The sequence below is a fragment of the Schistocerca cancellata genome, chromosome 1 (genome assembly GCF_023864275.1).
Source record: "Schistocerca cancellata isolate TAMUIC-IGC-003103 chromosome 1, iqSchCanc2.1, whole genome shotgun sequence".
NCBI lineage: Eukaryota > Metazoa > Arthropoda > Insecta > Orthoptera > Acrididae > Schistocerca > Schistocerca cancellata.
Genome location: NC_064626.1, coordinates 1,149,343,818 through 1,149,358,758, shown reverse-complemented (window position 1 = coordinate 1,149,358,758; position 14,941 = coordinate 1,149,343,818). Strand labels below are relative to the sequence as shown.

At 45.3% G+C, this 14,941-nt stretch overlaps 1 protein-coding gene across 1 annotated transcript in view; it reads left to right on the top strand.

Moving 5' to 3' along the window:
* LOC126136093 (uncharacterized) overlaps positions 1-14,941 on the top strand; it is a 118,136-nt gene that overhangs the window by 84,250 nt on the left and 18,945 nt on the right. The window contains exon 5 of the mRNA XM_049915204.1: positions 686-752. Coding sequence (XP_049771161.1) covers positions 686-752 — 67 coding nt within the window. The remainder of the gene's footprint in view (positions 1-685; positions 753-14,941) is intronic.

Genomic DNA, 14,941 nt, shown 5'->3' with positions numbered 1-14,941 from the left:
AAGTACCTGAAGATATTAGTCATGTGGCTGTAGGGGAACATCAACCCATTTTAGGAGAAACCTACTGGACGTGCCGTCATTGTAGTACCAGAGCTGCGGAAAAGAGCACTCACTGTTTGTACATATTGTCAAATACCGCTTTGCATAGACCCATGTTTCAGAAAATTTCATGGCAAGTAATTGTGAACAATCATTGTAACAAGAGAAGTAAATTTATCAAATAAATATGACATATATTGTAAAAGTTGTTTTTGTCATTTAACTCCAAGGAAGGGCAGTGGGAAGAATACTTACCACCTTTTTGTGTGACCTCACTTTCACAGTTGGAGCAAATTTGATATTCTGTATGATAAATATACCTATCTGTTAACTACTATCTGCTCTCCATTCATTAAAAAAACTGCTCAATAATTTTGCCCACGAGAGGGTTAACAGAGATCTTAAACCATTTCTCTTCTGTTTAATGTCCAGTCGTACATAGTTCGGTACGCAATTACTTGCGTTCTCCTGCTGCACGACTTATTCTCTGATTTGATCACTGATCTCTTTGTGTATCTGTCTCTCTCTCTCTCGTGTGTGTGTGTGTGTGTGTGTGTGTGTGTGTGTGTGTGTGTGTGTGTGTGTCTGTGTGTGTGTTTACTGTTTGGATCACATTAATTGAGATTTCTGTTTTCCTCTGTTGCAGGTAAGAAACGTGACGGCTCGGCAGTACAGCAGTGCAGTAAGTTTGTAAAACTCTTCGTTAACATGTGGTAATTTTCAAATAACTTCCGGGAATTCTGCCAGATAAGACTTTCAGCGACCGCCGATATTTCGGCGGGAGAACACCCCGCCATTTTCAAGGCAAACGGCAACAGACAGGCGACGTACATGCAAATTTAAAGCCTCGGTTCTCGGACTGATGCAGGAAAGATAACATCCCCACTGAACACTAATGCCACCAAAGATGATCAAAGTCAGAGCTATCGATAGTGAGACTACGAACTCGCAGGTGAGGTAGCATTGACTCTGTTCCTCTGTTTTTTAACAAGAGAGAGAGAGCCGGATTCCAAGCAGAGTTTAAACAAAAACCTCCATCCCTGTTAACGAGGTTGCTCGCTAATTTAATCTCAACTGCCTCCTTAATAACACTGTCCCAATAGCTGGACGTGCATGCCAATATCTCGGTATTATTATATAACATAGGTGACCAGTATCCAAGCAATATTCGGCAATAGCAGATCTACTTGGCTGCTGTAATCGTGTGTGCCGTTTATGCTCAGTACATCGGTCCTTCACGGTTCTGATAGTTTGACCAATATATGCCATGCCACAGCTACAAGGAATGCGATATACACCCGCCTTATGCAGACCAATATCATCCTTAAGAGAACTGGAAAGCGCTCTAATTTTACATGGAGGTCAGAAAACACATTTCACATCGTATTTCCCTAAAATACGACCGATATTGTTGGAAGTGTTTCCTACGTAAGGCAAAAAGGCAGTAGACCTAGGTGACGACTCAGAATTATCATCAATCACCCGATGTACAGTTGTTCGATAGCAGAACGCACGTTCAATCTGTCTATCACTATAACCATTTTGACGAAATGTAACTTCAAGATGAGACAGCTCAGCGTCAGAAACGACATGTGCCCTGTGTACCAAGGTACGAAGTACCCCTTCACGCTGAGGCGGATGGTGACAACTATTAGCCTGTAAGTACAAGTCGGTGTGAGTACGTTTCCTGTAGACTGCATGTCCCAATGATCCATCATCCTTCCTCCTAACCAACAATTCAAGAAAGGGAAGGCAACCATCCTCTTCCACCTCCATCGTAAAACGAATGTTCGGGTGGATCGAGTTCAGATGTTCTACAAAGGCATTCAAATTCTCGCTACCATGAGGCCAAACAACAAAGGTATCGTCAACATATCTAAAGAAACAGGCGAGTTTCAAAGGCGCCGACTCCAATTCACGTTCCTCAAAGTCTTCCATAAACAAATTTCCGATCACAAGAGACAACGGACTACCCATTTCAACTCCATCTGTCTGCTCGTAATATTGGTCACTGAATAAAAAGTTAAGTGGATGTCAACACTTGCCGAAAGAGATTAGTTAATTCAGCACCAAACCTAGCCTCTATTAACCGCAACGAATCAGACAGAGGAACACGAGTGAAGAGAGAGAGAGAGACCACATCGAAACTCATTAAAGTATCAGAGTCAGTCAACCACAGTCCCTCCAAACGACGTAAAAAAATCAGATGAGTACTTGATATGATGTTCACACCGACATATTTGTGGAATCAACAGAGAAGCAAGATGATGAAGAGCTATAGTGCTGTTCTCCCTAGGTTATATGGCCTTCCGAAGATTCACAAGGAAGGTGTTCCTTTCCGTCCTATAATGAGCAACATCGGCGCTCCGACATATCGTGTAGCCAGGCATCTTGCTTTTTTTTTTTTTTTTTTTTTTTTTTTTTTTTTTTTCTCTGTTGCGTAGTCACTGTTTCGCATGTAAAATCTGACATACACGGTCTTATGCGACTGTATTGTATGTCTTCTTTAGTCTGGACGTGTTTCACTTTATTTTGAAGCATCTTCAGCGGTCACTGAAATAGTTTGCCGTCCAAGTGTCCTTTCTAAGACGGTAAACAGCTCTCATGTTTTAAATTATTGTTGAGAAATAGATCTAAATTGCTGTTAATATTGACTTGTTTTTCTTCCCCTACTTCACTGCTAACGTTCTACTTCGTTGCACTCCACTGATACGGAAAGAATTTTCCTTTAATAGCTCTGAGAAATGTCATTCCTGCTCCTTGAATTCTGCTCTCGTATATACGTGACCCGTGACAGTGTTTAGAGTAAGAGAATTCTCTCTCACCTTAGAATCAGGGATCGCGTTATACAGTCAATCACGCCACACATTTTTATAAAAAGGGACTACCCTGCAATCGGATAACAGCACCAGTTGTACTTTTATTTTCTATCAGCACGATCGATATCAGCCACCTAGCCCCTTTTTAAGTGGTTAGCGGTACAGGGGAGTATACTGGAACAAATAGATTCGTTTTATAAACGAATCGACGTGCCACCACAAATAGCAACTAATACGGATATTGTAGATCTGTTATTCGTTGCAACTTCGATTGTGTTTGCAAGGTAATTGAGAAGTTCGTTTTTTCTTTTTTTTTACGAGGAAATCAAATCCTAGAGAAAAAAAGCAAAATGAATATTATGATAATACTGCACCATTTGGTGAAACAGTTAAGAGGATTTAGAGATGAAATCGGTTTTCCGCCACAGAGGCACGGACCACCATGGATAACGACAACTACTTCGTATTTTGTTAAATAAAGAATCAGCAGAATGTAAAGAAGGTAGATTCTCTTCTAAGGTTCATTAAAGTGTTCCTCTGAAATTGATGCTGTATGCAGCTATATAAGTGCTAGCAAAGTTTTTCTACATCACCCACGGCTGTAGTCCAGGTCGCCGCTGTCGATTGGACAGTGACCCGTTAGAATTGTGGTGGTGGAAGAAGAGACTTGGAGTTAGTTGGCCCTCTTGGTACTATTACATCAGAACTAGGATTTGTTCTGCTACTGGGTCCCTTCTGTCCACCACCAACACCACTACTGTGGTGTCACCGCCAGACACCACACTTGCTAGGTGGTAGCCTTTAAATCGGACGCGGTCCGTTAGTATACGTCGGACCCGCGTGTCGCCACTATCAGTGATTGCAGACCGAGCGCCGCCACACGGCAGGTCTAGAGATACTTCCTAGCACTCGCCCAGTTGTACAGCCGACTTTGCTAGCGATAGTTCACTGACAAAATACGCTCTCATTTGCCGAGACGATGGTTAGCATAGCCTTCAGCTACGTCATTTGCTACGACCTAGCAAGGCGCCATTACCAGTTACTATTGATGCTGTAAAACATGTACCGTCAAGAGCGACGTTCACCATTTATGGATTAAAGTTAAGTATTCCACAGCTACGTCCTTTTTTGCTAGTCTAATTTCCTTGACCTGTTCCAGACCTCACGCCAGCCTGCGTGAGCTAAAACGCGTGCCTTTCGGCTTCCTCTAATAACACGGGGTTGACTCTCCTGCCAATCCACAACAACTACCATCACCACTATCGTCATCATCATTATGAACTACAAGAAAAGTTCGTATAATATGTCCGGAAACCAGTATCTGTTGAGATATGAGCGAATCTGCCCTTCATTCTCATATGTTTATCACGTACAAGTAAACACTAGAAGCAGCGCTGCACTTGGTTTGCCCACATTCTGACACATCCTTAATCACTTCCTGGCCGTGACTCAGGCGCCCCTTCAATTACACCTGGTTTCATTCGTTGGTCACTTGCTCTTATAACGTCTGCAAATTTTCGATGGGTTGGGCAGACACAAGTGCCTTTAAACGCCCCGATAGTCAGGAGCGCTGTGATCCCGTGGTTAGCGTGAGCAGCTGCGGAATGAGAGGTCCTTGGTTCAAGTCTTCCCTCGAGTGAAATGTTTATTTCTTTACGCCGGCACGGTAGCTCAGTGTGTTCGATCAGAGGGTTAGCTGCCCTCTGTAACAAAAAAAAAAAACTGAGTTAATCGATCAACAACGAACTTAAACGGATGTCTTTCGTCGTCCGCCACGAGCGGATGCAACGAACAAAAGCGAACAAAATGAGATTAAAAAAAAAAGATAGTCACGAATCCAACGCATTCACGTCCATTGGAGGGGAAGGCTAAGCTACCGGACTGATGACCTCAGCAGTTAAGTCCCATAGTGCTCAGAGCCAACCATTTGAGCTAAGCTACCGTACCACATCGATCAATCCATCGCCCATGAAACGCTGCAGTGAGATGCTGTCGCACAATCCGTAGAAAATGGGGTGGTATGCCGTCGTGTACAAACAACAGTGGCTGTCTTTCTGTAAGGGTAACGTTCTCCAACAGCGTCGGTAATTCATCGCGCTGAAATCCTTGATACACGGCAGCTGTTAATCTGTTCGGTAAAGTGCATGGTCCTTTGTGTCCGTGACCGGCAACTGCTGCCCATACATTCGTACTGCAGCGATTCTGATGCCTCACTCCCGTAATTGGTTGACGATTTACGATTGCCCACACGTGCGTATTGTGGTATTACTACGCCATCTCATGTGACTCCTGCGTCTTGTGAAGATATATTGCAGGCTGATCGTCGGGCTTTCAGCAGTGCATATCTCAACAGGTATTGGTTTCGAGACATAAAACTGTACGAACTTTTCTTGTAGTTTCTTGGCCAATAGCAGACCTACGTCGTGTAGGAATGTGCGTCTTTTTTTTAAAAACACAACTTGTAGACAGGTCTCAACCATTGTGTGGAGTAGTGCTGTGGCGTAAAAGGAAAGAAGCCCCTTTCCGACTAGTTGGGAGAACAACCCAAGGTCTCCCCAGCCATCAGTGGCCTACGAATCTTGCTGCCACATCCTTTTCTCGTAATCTTAGTGTAAAACTGATAGTTGTAAAATGTAAACTTTCATGGCCGGAATCGTCACACTTAATAAAATATTCCGGGCTATTATGCCATAGTGTAAGGGATTTCACTTCAAAACCCGACGTCTCGTCCCCATCTGCGGAGGACTGCAAAAAAAGATTCAAATGGCTCTGAACACTATGGGACTTAACTTCTGAGGCCATCAGTCCCCTAGAACTTAGAACTACTTAAACCTAACTAACCTAAGGACATCACTACACATCCATGCCTGAGGCAGGATTCAAACCTGCGACCGTAGCGGTCGCGCGGTTCCAGATTGTAGCGCCTAGAACCGCTCGGCCACTCCGGCCAGCGGAGGACTGCAGCCTAACTGTACTTTACAAAACTTTCAATATTTAGTACCAAAAAATTCAGTTGTAAAATATGGCAAAGTACTTTTGAAATAAAAGATGATGTCCTTTAACTTAGTTTATTATAATAATAATGGCGTGTGACGAGGACGTCCCGTCGGGTAGACCGCTCGCCTGGTGCAAGTCTTTAGATTTGACGCCACTTCGGCGACTCCGCTTCAAACAATGGAAAACTCGCGGAACTATATCGCAATCATTCACTTCGACGATACGGAGAAAGTTTATGCACTCAAAACGCCACATACGACTGAACATTCCTACACCAACGAATTATTTCCTTCACACATTTTATAATCCAATTTCGCGAATTTCTTTGTGACATCTCTTTCATTATATGGCCATTCGACCGAGTCCACCCTCGTACTACTCTCGCCGTTCATTCACCCTGTCGCTGAGACACGGCAAGCGTCCTCCCAGTTCGCCGAAAGAGGCGGGAGACTGCAGGGAGTTCTAGAAGCTATGGCTCCCCATCTTGCGGCTGTTGCTAAGTACACTACTGGCCATTAAAATTGCTACACCACGAAGATGACGTGCTACAGACGCGAAATTTAACTGACAGGAAGAAGATGCTGTGATATGCAAATGATTATCTTTTCAGAGCATTCAAACAAGGTTGGCGCTGGTGGCGACACCTACAACGTGCTGACATGAGGAAAGTTTCCATCCGATATCTCATACACAAACACCAGTTGACCGGCGTTGCCTGGTGAAACGTTGTTGTGATGCCTCGTGTAAGGAGGAGAAATGCGTACCATCACATTTCCGACTTTGATAAACGTCACATTGTAGCCTATCGCGATTGCGGTTTATCGCATCGCGACATTGCTGCTCGCGTTGGTCGACATCCAATGGCTATTAGCAGAATATGGAATCGGTGGGAACAGGAGGGTAATACGGAATGCCATGCTGGATACCAACGGCCTCGTATCACTAGCAGTCGAGATGACGGGCATCTTATCCGCAAGGCTGTAACGGATCCCTGAGTCAACAGATGGGGACGTTTGCAAGACAACAACCATCTGCACGAACAGTTCGACGACGTTTGCAGCAGCATGGACTATCAGCTCGGAGACCATGGCTGCGGTTACCCTTGACGCTGCATCACAGACAGGATCGCCCGCTATGGTGTACTCAACGACGAACCTGGGTGCACGAATGGCAAAACGTCATTTTTTCGGATGAATCCAGGTTCTGTTTACAGCATCATGATGGTCGCATCCGTGTTTAGCGACATCATGGTGAACGCACATTGGAAGCGTGTATTCGTCATCGCCATACTGGCGTATCACACGGCGTCATGGTATGGGGTGCCATTGGGTACATGTCTGGGTCAGCTCTTGTTCACATTGACGGCACTTTGAACAGTGGACGTTACATTTCAGATGTGTTACGACCCGTGGCTCTACCCTTCATTCGATCCCTGCGAAACCCTACATTTCACAGGATAATGCAGGACCGCACATTGAAGGTCCTATACGGGCCTTTCTGGATACAGAAAATGTTCGACTGCTGCCCTGGCCAGCACATTCTCCAGATCTCTCACCAATTGAAAACCTCTGGTCAATGGTGGCCGTGCAACTGGCTCGTTACAATACGCCAGTCACTACTCTTGTTGAACTCTGGTATCGTGTTGAAGCTACATTGGCAGCTGTACCTGTACACGCCTTCCAAGCTCTGTGTGACTCTATGCCCAGGCGTATCAAGGCCGTTATTACGGCCAGAGGTGGTTGTTCTGGGTACTGATTTCTCAGGATGTATGCATCCAAATTGCGTGAAAATGTAATCACATGTCAGTTCTAGTATATTTGTCCAATGAATACGAGTTTATCATCTGTATTTCTTGTTTGTGTATCAATTTACTGGCCAGTAGTGTATTTTACGCGTTAGCATATCGTGATTACGGTATCCTTACAACAGGCTGAGAATTTCTTCGCACCGAAGAACCACGACAATAACAAAACCAAGCGGTGACGTTACGAGATTTACCGATAATGAGTCTTCCTGCGCGAGATGGGGGGAGGTCATAGTTGTCAGAAGTACCTGCCACCACGCACCGTAAGTTGGCTTGCGGGGTGTAGGGAAATGTTTTCCACCCAAGCATCGCTGAGCTAGCGGAAACTTGGCCCGTACACGAACTTCCAGAGTAAACACCGCTGCTACCGGGAGACCGGCGCGCAGTTTTGAAGACGGGATTCGTCGCTCGCAGCAGCAGCGTGAGGGAGAGAGAAAGAGACGGCAAACTGTAGCTGCTGGAGCCCGCCTCGCGGCCGACAGAGTTGTGAGCTGCCTCTCGCCGCCCGCCGCATCGGAGCCGCTGGAAGAGCGAGCCGCGCGCCACACAAAAGGCGCGCTCGAACCTCTTCCCTCGCCGCCGGCCTTTTGTGCCGAACTTTCCGAATATTATGAAAGACTGTGCTAACGCCTGCTGCCCCCTCATTGTCCGCGAGGCCAGGGCTGGCGGCCTGCCTACGTCACACAGACTATCGCTCATCTTCACAAAGGCGGGTCGCTTCCAGGTCACAGTTAAAACAGCTGCTTCGGAAACAGCTCATTTAACGTGTCCGAAACCTTTTACAATCGTCCGCCGGGTAATCACTGCTTTTCATCCGCAAAGGCTCAGCTCCAAGGAAGGAAGAAAGGAAAGGAAGAAAAGAAGGGCGGGAGGGAGGAAGGAGGATCAGACTCAGGACTTCCCGTCGACGATGATGTCATTGTAGGCGAGGCAGCTACGCGGAGAATGTACGGAGAGCCACAACAACGGCCCATGGTGTAGTCTGTCTGCAAGCTCAACTGCGAACAGGTACACTTAGATCTCGAGCCATATGCTAGTAGCTAAACCACGACTTACAAGTTGCTAGCTTAATACAATGTGAATTGTTCATAGCAAGCTACATGGCCCTGTTTCTATAGCTGCTAAGACTTTAACGGCCTGTTCACGGTTTTTATGAGTAGAATATTTGAGTCCACACTCATTCAAGCCATATTCTAAAGGTGACAGCGGTAAATACAGGGAGCGAAAGGCTATTTACAGAAACCAGATGGCAGTTATGAGTCGAGGGACATGAAAGGGAAGCAGTGGTTGGGAAGGGAGTGAGACAGGGCTGTAGTCTATCCCCGATGCTATTCAATCTTTATATTGAGCAAGCAGTAAAGGAAACAAAAGAAAAATTCGGACTAGGTATTAAAATCCATGGAGAAGAAATAAAAACGTTGAAGTTCGCCGATGACATTGTAATTCTGTCAGAGACACCAAAGGACTTGGAAGAGCAGTTGAACGTAATGGACAGTGTCTTGAAAGGAGGGTATAAGATGAACATCCACAAAAGCAAAACGAGGATAATGGAATGTAGTCGAATTAAATCGAGTGATGCTGAGAGAATTAGATTAGGAAATGAGACACTTAAAGTAGTAAAGGAGTTTTGCTATTTGGGGAGCAAAGTAACAGATGATGTTCGAAGTAGAGAAGATATAAAACGTAGACTGGCAATGGCAAGGAAAGCGTTTCTGAAAAAGAGAAATTAGTCAACATCGAGTATAGATTTAAGTGTCAGGAAGTCGTTTCTGAAAGTATTTGTATGGAGTGTAGTGAAACATGGACGATAAATAGTTTGGAAAAGAAGAGAATAGAAGCTTTCGAAATGTGGTGCTACATAAGAATGCTGAAGATTAGACGGGTAGATCACATAACTAATGAGGAGGTATTAAATAGAATTGGGGAGAAGAGGAGTTTGTGGCACAACTTGACTAGAAGAAGGGATCGGTTGGTAGTACATGTTCTGAGGCATCAAGGGATCACCAATTTAGTATTGGAGGGCAGCGTGGAGGGTAAAAATCGTAGAGGGAGACCAAGAGATGAATACACTAAGCAGATTCAGAAGGATGTAGGTTGCAGTAAGTACTGGAAGATGAAGAAGCTTGCACAATATAGGGTAGCATGGGAAGCTGCATCAAACCAGTCTCAGGACTGAAGACCACAACAACAACTACAACGTCCATTTTTTGTTTTCTTTAAATCCAGCAGCTGCACTTCAAAGTCGCCAGTATCAGTATTAAAAGGACATAAATTTAATTATATTACAGTTACTGACCTCCTACGATTCTACCAGCGCGTCTCTGAAATCATTCGGTCTACTGTCATGCTTGTTTGATAATTAATCCAAAAGCTGGAATAATACTATAGAATTTGCCGCACTAGCGTCTTGTGTGGAATTTTCTTAACGCACACACTGCATTTTTCCAGAATCTTCTCCCATTCGCCTTCCTTAGTACTGATTTCACCTGATCGCCCTATTTCATGCTGCTTCTTAGTATTACGCGTGGATACTCACACGGTTTGACGTCAGCACTAATATTGTAATCTAAGTCTACATCTGCATGGATACTCTGCAAATGAGACGTAAGTGGCTGGCGGAGGGTTCATCAAACCATCTTCACACTGATTCTCCAGGTTCTAGCAGCGCGCGGAAAACACGAACACCGACATCTTTCCGTGCGAGCTCTGATTTCCGTCATTTTATGATGATAATCCTTTATCCCTATGTAGGTCAGCGTCAACAAAATATTTTCGCATTCGGAGGATAAAGTTGGTGATGGGCATTTCGTGAGAAGATTCCGCCGCAACGAAGAACACCTTTGTTTTAGAGATGTCCAACTCAAATCCTGTATCATGTCCGTGACATTCTGTCCCTTATCTCTCGATAATACAGAACGTACCCGTCTTCTTTGAGCTTTTTCGACGTGCTACGGTAATCCTACCTGGTAAGGATCTCACACCAGTCAGCAGTGCTCCAAAAGCGGACGGACAATCGTCGTGTAGGCAGTCTCTCTAGTAGAGCTGTTGCATCTTCTAAGTCTTCTACCAGTAAATCGCACTCTTTGCTTTGCCTTCCTTACAACATTTTCTGTGTGTTCTTTTGAACTGTAATTCATAGGTATGTAATTGAATAGACGGTCTTCTGATCTGACTGATTAAATCGTGTAACCGAAGTTTAACGGATTCCTTTTAGCACTCCTGCGGATGACGTCACTCTTCTCGTTATTTACCTTACAGGTATCTTTCCTAATTCGTTTTGCAGTTTGTTTCGATCTTCTGATGACTTTTTTTTTGGTCATCAGTCTTCTGACTGGTTTGATGCGGCCCGCCACGAATTGCTCTCCTGTGCTAACCTCTTCATCTCAGAGTAGCACTTGCAACCTACAGCATCAATTATTTGCTGGATGTATTTCAATCTCTGTCTTCCTCTACAGTTTTTGCCCTCTACAGCTCCCTCTAGTACCATGAAAGTCATTCCTCATGTCTTAACAGATGTCCTATTATCCTGTCCCTTCTCCTTCTCCTGATGACTTTAGTAAGCGATGAATGAAAGCATCATCTGCAGACATCCTAACAGATAAGGAACTACAGAGGGCCTATAACACTACCTCGGGGAGCAATTACTTTTGTTTTACCCGATGACGTTACGTGAATTACTAGAAACTGACAAACACTGACAGGAAATCTCGAATCCAGTCGCGTAACTGAGACGATATCCCATAAACACACAATTTGATTAAAAGCTGCTTGTGAGATGCTATCGGGTTGTTTCTCTTTCTCGTAGGCATTCTCTTACACCTACGCGAAGTGCGTGGGAGAGACGTGTTTCTGAACTGCTTCGACGTTGGCGGCACTTCCTTGATAATCGTCTGCGGTGTGTCCTCGATAGAGTTCGGCATTGCTCAGTCCATGACTAGTGGTCTAAAATGGAACATTACTCGTTAGAGAAATTGCACATGCATTAAATGCACACAAAAACTATCCGGGCGTCCGAGTGTAATGTGAATCGACCACTAGATGACAAAGCAAGCGGACCTGACGGTATAAAAGGAATGTAACTCCATCCTCTGTCTGGAGTGTGGGACTACGGCTGGTCAATTTCCAATAAAACACTACTAATAGCCATTATTTAGGTTTTATTTTTAGGCTACCAGTTTCGACTTCTTATTAAGTTATCTTCAGGCCTGCTTAAATCTAATAACTTTCGTGTTACAGCAGCACTGTAACTGGTCTCGTGAAGATTATTTCACACGATCATGCGTCCTCCTTGGACGGCTGTCAGCAACTGTCCGAGGAGCACGCATGCCCGTACACCTGCATGGTGTACACCTAGGCCGCGGCTTCGCCTGGACCTTTCACATGGCCCAAAGGTCTCATTTCACCCCGCCGCTCTCCGCTGTCATTTCATCTCTATTCTTGACATGTACCGGGGCCATGAAGTGGTTTACACCGACGGCTCGATAGGTGATGGTCACGTAGGCTTCGCGTATGTCCATGGAGGACATATTGAACAGCATTCCTTGTTCGATGTCTGCAGTGTTTTCACTGCATAGCTGGTGGCTATATCTCGTGCTCTTGAGCAGATCCGTTCATGCCCTGGGAAGTCGTTTCTTCAGTGACTCCTTGAGCAGCCTACAAGCTTTCGACTAGTGCTACCCTCGTCATCCTTTGGTAGCGACCATCCAGGAGTCCATCTACGTCCTGGAACGGTCAGGTCGTTCAGTGGTGTTTGTATGGACCCCAGGACACGTCGGAATCTCGGGCAACGAACTTGCTGACAGGCTGGCCAAACAAGCTACACGGAAGCCGCTTATGGAGATCGGCATTCCAATAACTCACCTGCGTTCGCCAGGTTTTTCGGCTTTGGGAGACGAAATGGCATAGCCTCAGTACGCACAACAAACTGCGTGCCATTAAGGAGACTACGATTGTGTGGCAGTCCTCCATGCGGGTCTCTCGCAGGGACTCTGTGGCTCTCTGCAGGCTCAGCATCGGCCACGCTTGAGCGACCCACGGCTACCTCCTGCGCCGTGAAGCCCCACCTGTGTCGGCGCGGCGCCCGGTTGACAGTGGCCCATATTCTGGCGCACTGTCCCACTTTGACTGCCCTGCGACGAAATCTTCGGTTACCGGACTCGTTTCCGCTCATTTTATCTGACAACGCCCCATCGGCTAGTTTAGTTTTACGTTTTATTCATCAGGGTGGGTTTTATCATTTGATCTAAATTTTAGCGCATGGATTTTGTCCCTCTGTTCCTCCACTCTAGTACTTTCAGGGTGGACGTTTTAATGTGTTGCAAAGTGGCTGGCTTCTCCTTTTTATTCTCATGGTCAGCCAGCCCTGGTAATCAGTTTTGTCGTTTTAATCTCTTCTACCTGTTCTTGCGTTTCTGTGGTTTTCTTCTCCCCTTTTTTCCATTTAAGTGTTTGTTGCCCTTCCGTCGTTCTTATGGTTTTTCCTTTCTCTCCATTTTCTGTTGTTAGTCTTGCTTGTTTTATTCTTACCCTTGCGGCATTGTTTTATTCGGAACAAGGGACCGATGACCTAGCAGGCTTCCCCCATCTTTTAAACCAAACAACCAACCAACCGGATGGTCACTCATCCAAGTGCTAGCCCAGCCCGACAGTGCTTAACTTCGGTGATCTGACGGGAACCGGTGTTACCACTGCGGCAAAGCTGTGTGCTTTTAATTCTTCTAGCACATAAAAATCGATAATAAGTTTAGGCGATGCAAAAACGTGATGCGCTTTTTACGGGCTGAAGACGGTTTGGCGCATTACAGGCGTATGCGTCGGCATGAACATAAACTTACGAACTGCGTCATTCACAATTTGCTGACCAAGAATGTTGTCGATCAATAGTTTTTGGGACATCAGCACTTGAGGAGACTGTGTTGGATCACGGGGGAGATAACTCGCGAGTAGGCATGTGCCAACTTGCCCGCTACCTGCAGTCCTCCAACAACAAAGTATTGAGGGTATTGGTGTACCATTAATAATACACACACGCACACCATAATCTACGTGTACAGACAGTAGTTTTGCTGGTGACAACTGAGGGTAGTCTAAGACAACTTAGAGTTTTGTCTTCCAAATTTTCTGCCAAAGGAAGTCATTAACCCATATCTCAGTGAAACCTAAAATCTCTTGAAATATGGATGTGATGATTATGATGATGATCTTACAAGGAAGATTTACGAATTGAACCTAAAAAAAGAATCTTCCAGAAAGGGGAGGCAGATACGTTGACGCAGGAATAACTGATGGAATATGCATATTGGGAAAGCCAGTATCAGAGTATATTTTAACTACGCTGCTGGGTAATGTTGCTGTCGAAGCCAATCAGGGGATGGTAATTAATATAGCTGCTAACGAACTGCGTCCCCGAAAAGGATATGGCGTATAGCATCGTTATTTCATTAAAAGTTTATTAAATTTTTTTCTCTTTTCAGAAAAAATGTATAACAACAAAACGGATTAGGCCATCATAGCATCGGCAGTAGCGAAATTCCTCTGGTCAGCTGTCGAGTTCGCCTACTCTGCCTGTTACCCGCAAAGCCAGCATGTTTTGCTCCAAGCCAACATCGAGAGCGCGCAGGAGACGAACAGTGCGAATGTGTGAAAGTGGACTTTCACATCGTATACCGCTGATGAGTAACTCTTGCATCATGATCGTCATCATGATTCTGTTCTTCACTCTGAAACTAGTTTCACGCAGATGTTAACGCTGGTCTATTCTGTGCAAGCCTCTTCATCTCTGCATAACAACTGCAACCCACATGCATTTGAGCCCTGTTTACGTTGGTGTTGATCCTTAGTGTCCTTAGTGCGGCAGTCGGAGTGCGATAGGGTGCCAGGGCGATGCTCAGACCAGGAACACACGCGTGCAGCCCTCTGGACACGACTGTAGATATCTTGGACGACGGGGGTGTCCATAGCATTCTCCTCGCGAAAATTTAGTAGGAACGGTAAGACCTGGTCACAGAGATAGTTGAAGTAAACCCCGTGGTTCAAGTTCACGGTAACACGAATGAGTCAGCATGAGTCATGGCACGTAAAACAATTCCGAAACATTACAGAACCTCTGCCAGTAAGAATAAAACCCTCCACCCAGCCATACTCTGATTTTTAAGTGCCTGATGGTCCCGTCGATGCACTCGACACCGTGCGTCATATGAAAAAAAGCGAAATCGCTACTTGATTAGACTACATGCGTCCTGTCAACTACTACATAGATTCTGTGTTGTTTGGCCCACCGCAG